This window comes from Leptonychotes weddellii, chromosome 1 (assembly GCF_054177405.1).
Source record: "Leptonychotes weddellii isolate Sample4059 chromosome 1, ASM5417740v2, whole genome shotgun sequence".
Taxonomy (NCBI): Eukaryota; Metazoa; Chordata; class Mammalia; order Carnivora; family Phocidae; genus Leptonychotes; species Leptonychotes weddellii.
In genome coordinates, this window is record NC_138369.1 from 4,950,365 (window position 1) to 4,958,080 (window position 7,716).

The 7,716-nt window shown below is 47.1% G+C and overlaps 1 protein-coding gene across 4 annotated transcripts; it reads left to right on the top strand.

Moving 5' to 3' along the window:
* Positions 1-1,633: 1,633 nt before the first annotated feature.
* CD209 (CD209 molecule) lies at positions 1,634-4,753 on the top strand. 4 transcript variants are annotated; one of them, XM_006733820.3, is made up of 8 exons: positions 1,634-1,781; positions 1,932-2,006; positions 2,137-2,223; positions 2,509-2,571; positions 2,898-2,975; positions 3,187-3,338; positions 3,819-3,931; positions 4,322-4,753. In XM_006733820.3, the coding sequence occupies exons 1-8, from the start codon at positions 1,742-1,744 to the stop codon at positions 4,461-4,463; spliced, it is 750 nt and encodes a 249-aa protein (XP_006733883.2). In that variant the 5' UTR covers positions 1,634-1,741; the 3' UTR covers positions 4,464-4,753. The 4 variants fall into 4 exon arrangements, with proteins under 4 accessions (XP_006733883.2, XP_030884571.1, XP_081667817.1 ...); XM_031028711.2 differs by lacking the exon at positions 2,898-2,975; XM_081811691.1 differs by lacking the exon at positions 2,509-2,571.
* Positions 4,754-7,716: the final 2,963 nt, after the last annotated feature.

Genomic DNA, 7,716 nt, shown 5'->3' on the forward strand with positions numbered 1-7,716 from the left:
CTTAACCAACTGAGCCACCCAGGCGCCCAACACTGGGTATTATATAAGACTGATGAATCACTGATTTCTACCTCTGAAACTAATAATACATTATATGTTAATTAATTGAATTTAAATTTTAAAAAATTTTACAAATAAAATAAATGGTGGTTGATCAATCAAAAAAAAAAATCTACCTCATTCCCTGAACCAAAAAATGTAGCCTTAGATAAAAAATATAAATTGCGGGGCGCCTGGGTGGCTCAGCTGTTAAGTGTCTGCCTTCGGCTCAGGTCATGGTCCCCGGGTCCTGGGATCGAGCCCCACATCGGGCTCTCTGCTCAGCGGGAAGCCTGCTTCTCCCTCTCCCACTCCCCCTGCTTGTGTTCCCTCTCTCGCTATGTTTCTATCTGTCAAATAAATAAATAAAATCTTTAAAAATATATATATAAATTGCTTGAGACTAGAATAGGGAGTTTGGAAAAAAAGAATATCCACATGGTCACAAGCACATTAAAATGTGCTCAACATCATTAGTCATGAAGGAAATATACATTCAGATCATAATCAATACCACTTTGTACCCATTAAAAAGGCTAAAATGAAAATTAAGGGCAATACCAAGAAATACGTAACAATTAGAACAATTGTTTGGCAGTATCTACTAAAGGAGAATATGTACGTGTACACTGTAATCTCAAAATTCCACTCCTCGATATATAGCCAACAGATTTACGTATATACGTGCACCAAATAACACATTAAAAAATGTTTGTAGTATGCTCGGCGTGGAGTCCGCTTGGGATTCTTTCCCTTTCTGTCTCTCAAATAAATAAATACATTTTTTAAAAAGGTAGGGATTGACAGAATGGATAAAAAGATGATCCAATTATATGCTGTCTGCTGGGAACTCACTTTAGATTAAAAGAGGGAGAGAGAGAGATAGTAACATGTAACCAATGGAATCAGGTAGGAAGCCAGGAGTCCATACATACATAAATTGAGAGTTTGATACACACAGTTTCAAAGTGACTCTCTACAAAATACTTAGTAATTACAAAGGGGGAAAAGAGTAATTGCTTAATGTAGTGGTTAAGCAGAGACTCAGAGGTCCACCTGCCTGAGCCCCACCACTTACAAGCTATGTGACCTCAGGCAGTTGCTTTCTCTCTCTGTTTCTCAATTTCCTCATCTGTCAAGCCAGATAATAACTGTATCTTTCTCCTAGGGCTCTTATGAGAACTGTTAGTCAAAGACCACCAGGAACACACCTGTGGTTGAACAAATTCAGATTTATTACTTGTTTCCACAAGGGAGAACACACCCCGTGCGGAACCGTGAGACACCTGCTAAGGGCCATCACTACTGAGTATCTGTTATTAGAACAGGCAATTTATACCCCACGGCTAGCACACAGTATTAAACCTCAGAAGAACAGTGCAAGGCAGGGTGATGGTCCCATTTCACAGCAGAGGACACTGAGACCCTGACAAGGCAAGGCCAATGGTGGCGGGACTAGCAAGGGGTTGGAGCAGTGCCTTTGGACACCAAGTGACCATGCAGCTCTTGCCCCCACCCTCATGTCCTCTCTTCTAGTTGTGTGTCAGCACTTCATTCTTCCACCCACGGTTCTGGGCGAAAGCAATTTCCTCTTTCTTGTTCTTCCTGAACTGGGGAGGAATGTTCCTGAGGAGGGACTGCCAGGGCAGCACGTGGGGTTATAAAAACCGTCATCAGGAGAGGAGCCCGAGAGAAGAGGAGAATGGCAGAGATGTGTGACTCCAAGGAGCCAGGGGACCCCGGTGAGGCTGAGCCCCCACTCAGGGGTGGTGGTAGGGAGGACAGGGCTCCAGGGTCCCCGGGGGGTTTGGGGCTGGCCTCCAGCTTGCAGTCCTCACAAACAAGGCTTGGTAGGCTTCGAAGCTCAGCTGAGTGTGTTCTGTCCTGTTCAGAGGAGGAGCTGTTTGGGGGCCAGAGAGTAAAGAAGAACTACACCAGACTACTCACAAGCTCAAGGAGCTTGCCAGGTACCGAGGCGGGTGGTTCGGGGGGCAGGCATCTGAGGAAGGGGCAGCTGGGAGGCCCCCTCCAGCATGGGTGGGTGGGGCAAGGTCTGTCCCTGAGAACCTCGGCTCTGCCCATTTGCCGGTCCTGCAGAGTGTCTGACCCAGGCCCAATTGCCTCTGCTGCTTCTTCTCATCTCTTTGGGCTTCTTCATGCTCCTGGTGACCACCCTGGTTCAAGGTGAGTCAGGGGCTGGGGGCTTGGAGTCTTGGGTCCCTTTAGGTCTTTGCCCTATCCCACAGTCCCCAGACCCACTAGGGCTTGGGCATTTGAGCTCCACATCGCCTTCTGTGTGACGGTGCGCTGGTTATTACCCCGCTCTGAGCCTGTGTCCTTATCTTCGGGTTGCAGCTCATCTTCCTCCACAGGCAACTTAAATTCCCAGAGAGACCTGGAAACCAGATTTGACACAGGGTCAGGCCTACAGATGGTGCTGATAAAGGGGAATTCTCTGCTCTGTTGTAGTCTCCAGGATTCACCAATCCCTGCAGAAAGAGATGTGGGACCATCAGGAGAGCCCCAGCCAAGGTGAAGGGCTGAACGCAGGGTTTGGGGTGGGAGAGGGCTCAGAGGCTGTATGACTTTGGATGAGCCACCGCCTGCCCCCTCCACCCCTTCACCCCTCCATCCCCCCCACCCCACCCGACCCTGTAGGGTTGAAGTTTGGGGAGGAGACTGGATCCCTGGATGAGACCCTGGGGGCAATGTTAGGCAAGTTATTCTCTGAGTCTCAGTTTTTTTTATTTGCATAATGGACTCTTGGGGTCACTGTGAAATCTATAGATAGGTTCTCATGGGGCCCTCTCTGCACTAAGCACACACTGGGTGCTTCATAATTAAAGTCCTTCTTCCAGTGGGTGTTTCTCAGGAGCTGACACGCTCAGACCTGGAGGAGATCCTCCAGCAGCTGACCTGGATGAATGTCACCCTGGGTAAGGGTCAGACACCAAGGTCGGGAGGGAGTTTGGGGATCACATGTGGGGCTGGAACTCACTTTCTATGGCTCCCCACCTGAGGAGGGCAGAGCTGGGATCTCTCACATGGATTTTTTGGGGACTGAGCTGAGAGCTGAACTTAGGGGGTTCTCAGAGCTGATGCAGGTGCTGGGGGGCCTGTCCGCCCCACCCCCACTCTCCTCCCCAGCTGGCCTCTGCCGCCCCTGTCCCTGGAAATGGGAACTCTTCCAGGGAAGCTGCTACTTCTTCTCCCAGACCCAGAACGTCTGGAAAGATGCCATCTCCGCATGTCAGAACTTGAGGGCCCAGCTGGTGATCATCAACAGTACCGAGGAGCAGGTGGGCCGGGCTGAGTTCCCGTCTGGGGCGGGCCCATGTGAGTGTCAGCAAAAAAGCCGTCTGTCCCTCTTCTGCCGTCTGAAAGACGGAGGCCCAGGGGCAGCTGGGGCGGGGAGGTGGGCAGGGAAGGCTTCCTGGAGGAGGCCCCACGGTGGGCTTGGGAAGGTCACGTGAGAGAAGACCCCGCATGATAGGAGCCCATCTGTGGACAGAAAGGGGACTCAGCGCACTCCTGAGCCCATACGTAATGTCCCCCCAGATACAAGTTAACACATTTCCACATGTGTGTGCCCATTAACACACAACCACAGCATACACACGCATGTGAACACATGCAACTTGAGTGAGGGCTATAGGCTGGACCGCAGGAAGTCTTTCATGGGGGGCGGGGGATAACCGTGGGGATGTGGGCAGACATGGGGCGCGTGACAGCTTGCTGCCCCTCCCCGCACCCCCGCCGCCCCCGCCGTCCCTCCCCAGAAATTTCTGAAGTCTTGGAATACGAGAAATAACCAGGGCACCTGGATCGGCCTCAGTGACCACCACAACGAGGGTTCCTGGAAATGGGTGGACAACTCTCCCCTGCAATTCAGGTGACCTCCTAGAGAAAATGGCCCAGGACGCGTGCGCAGGGAAACCCAAACCGGGGGTGCTCAGACCCTGGATTGGAAAGCACGCCCAGAGGAGCTTGGTGGAGATACAGAGTCCTGGTTCCATCCCAGGGTGGGAGAGTCTGATTCTATAAATCTAGGCATGGGCCCAGGAGTCTGCATTTTTTACTTTGCCAGAGCTGATTCCGATGGAAGGGGTGTTTGAACCCTCATTTTGAAAGCACCGCCTCTGAATCCTCACCACTCTCTGGCTGGTCCTTGGACTTTCGCTGCCCAAGGCCAGGGACCCACTCTTCCAAAGGGGGGTATTGTGGGCTGGGGGGGTGATCTCTGGGTGGAGTAGGGGGCTTATGGATTTGATGGTGTTCACAGCTTCTGGAAAGAAGGGGAACCCAACAACGTTGGAGACGAGGACTGTGTAGAATTGTACAGCGATGGCTGGAATGATAACAGATGTAGTGTGGAAAACTTCTGGACGTGCAAGAAGCCCTTGTCCCCCTGCCCTGGCTCCTGAGGGCCAATGCTCCCCCTCCCCACCTGTCTCCAGAGATTAGGCAGCTTGGACATTCTGCTTGTTTCCCTGGCCGCATTCTTTCTGCTTCTCCCTCTGGTGAATTGCCATCCTCCTCCTGCATGGAGGTCTTTGCAATCCTGAGAGAGTGTCTGAGACCCTCTTCTCCTCTAAGGCCTGTCCCTCCATAGGCTATAGACCTCTCCCTTCTTCTGTTGATGGTCTTGACCTCCCAACTCCCCCCATGACATCTCCTTAATAAAGTTGCACATTGCATTTTGTGCTCCATTGAACTTATGTCTATTTTTTAAAAAGATTTTATTTGTTTGACAGAGAGAGAGAGAGACAGCAAGAGAGGGAACACAAGCAGAGGAGTGGGAGAGGGAGAAGCAGGCTTCCCACTGAGCAGGGAGCCCGATGTGGGGCTCGATCCCAGGACCCTGAGATTATGACCTGAGCCGAAGGCAGATGCTTAAAACTGAGCCACCCAGGCGCCCCCAACTTATGTCTATTTTTTTGCCACTGTTTCAGTTACTATAGTTTTATACTATATACTATACTTTATACTTTATATTTTATACTATACTATAGTTGTATATATTATGTTTGATGTAAACGAAGACATTGTTGTCTTTCAACATGTTTCTCTCTACTGCTGTGTATATCTTATTTCGCGGATACAGTTTTGAATTAATTTGTAATGTTGGGAATATACATATATACATGTAGGTATGTACATGTCTGTGTGTCTGTCTGTCTTTCAATCTATCTATGTGTTCATTCATTCCTGAACACATAATCTCTTTATGAGGTAGCTTTAAAATGTCTTTCAGTAAAGTTTTGTGACTTTCGTCATACAAATTTTTAAAAAACGTTATTTCTGAATGTGAGTGTTAGTTTCCTATTGATGTTGTAACAAATTACCACCAATTTAGGGGCTTAAAACAACACAAATGCATCTCTTACAGTTCCCCACGTTCAGTCTCTTATTGTCTTTCTGTCCTTAACCTTTTTGACAGACTGTCCCCCAATTTGAGTTCATCTGTGTTGTTGGTTTTTTTTCTTTTTCTTTCTTTCTTTCTTTTTCTTTCTTGCTTGTTTGTTTGTCTCTCATAATTACACTGAGGCTAGTTATCCTTTTTGGCAAAAATACTGCAGAGGTGTTGTTGTGTCCTTCTTGGCGCCTCATCTCAAGGGTTACACAGTGTCGATATGTCTTGATATTGGCGATGCTCACCACAATTACTTGGTTAAGGTGGTGCCTGTCACTTTCCTCCCTTCCTAAGTTAATATTTTCCCCTCGGTAATGAATAAATATCTTGCGAGGAGATACTTTGAGACTTCGAAAATATTCGATTTTGCATAAAATTCCCATCCACTCATTTTGGCATCCATCAGTGGATTGTCTGTGGTAATTATTTCAGTAGTGATTTTCTTAATTATTCTACATTTATTTATTTGTTTGTTTATTTATTTTAAGATTTTAGCTTGACGTAATCTTTACATCCAACATGGGGCTTGAACTCATGATCTCAAGATCAAGAGTCGCACATTTCACTGACTGAGCCAGCCAGGTACCCCACAATCATTTCTTTTCTTGCTCAAATTGTTCCAGCTTTGGCCATTAAGAATTCCTTCAGGGGGTGCCTGGGTGGCTCAGTTGGTTAAGCGTCTGCCTTCGGCTCAGGTCATGATCCCAGGGTCCTGGGATTGAGTCCCGCATCAGGCTCCTTGTTCAGCAGAGAGCCTGCTTCTCCCTCTGCCTGCCGCTCCCCCTGCTTGTGCTCTCTCTCTCTTTCTCTCAAATAAATAAAATCTTTAAAAAAAAAAAAAAAGAATTCTTTCAGGTTTACATCTTGTTTTTCCTAGCCCCAGATCTGGGATCAACCAGTCCTCCAGTGAGCTCTGGTTCCTTTTTTTTAGAGACGGTACTTAGGAACCAAGATCTGTGGGCTATTTATTGTTTTGTTTTTACCATCTTAAAAGGTACAATTCAGTGGCATTAAGTACACGCACAGTGTTGTGCAACCATCCCACCATCCATCTCCTAAACTTTTCCATCCCCCGCATCATTGGGCTTCCTGCTTAGCAGGGGGTCAGCTTCTCCCTCTCCCTCTGCCCCTACCCCCACTCGTGCTCTTACTCTCTCTCTCTCTCAAATAAATGAATAAATGAAATCTTTTAAAAAAAAAGAAACTCTGTCCCCACTAAACACTAACACCCCATCTCCCTTGCCCGGTCCCAGGTAACCTCTGTTCTACTTTCTGTATCTGAATTTGCCTATTCCAGGAACTTCATATAAGTGGAATTACACAATATTTGTTTTTTGTGTGTCTGGCTTCTTTTACTTGACATAATGTCTTCAAGGTTAATCTGTGTTCATAATGTCTTCAAGGTTAATCTGTGTTTTAGCATATGTCAGAGTCTCCTTCCTTTTTATAGCTGAATAATATCCGGTTATATGAATACCCCACATTTGTTTATCCATTCATCTGTTGATAGACATTTGGGTTGCTTCCACGTACCAGCTGTTGTAAATAGTGTTCCTATGAACATGGGTGTACAAATATCTGTTTTGAGTCCCTGCTTTTAAATCTTGTAGGTACATACTTAGGAGTGGAATTTCTTAATCATCTGATAACTCTATGTGTAACATTTTTTATAAAGATTATTTATTTATTTTTAGAGAGAGGGGGAGGAAGAGGGAGGGCAAAGAATCTCAAGCAGACTGCGTGCTGAGCATGGAGCCCAGTGCATGGCTCAACCCCCAAGACCCCGAGATCATGACCTGAGCAGAAACAAAGAGACGGATGCCCAACAGACTGAGCCACCCAGACGCCTCCTCTATGCGTGACATTTTGAGGAACTGCCAAACTGTTTTCCACAGTGGTCACATCATTTTACATTCCCACCAGCAGCGCATGAGGGTTCTAGTTTCTCCTTGCCAACACTGGTTATTTTTATTTTTATTTTTTGATAATAACTATCCTAGTAGATGTGAAGTGGTATCTCATTGTGGTTAGGTATGCTTTTGATTTGGGAGTGTCCATTGCTATATGTCTTCTCGGTGGGCACAGCTAGGAAACATATGCATGTATACTAACTGGAACACACACGCATGCACACTTCTGAGTTTATTTCTATATATACTTATCTGTGTACATCTATTAAAAACCGGGAGTTCCAGGGGTGCCTGGATGGCTCAGCAGGTAGAGCATGCGACCCTTGATCTCAAGGTTGTGAGTTTGAGCCCCAC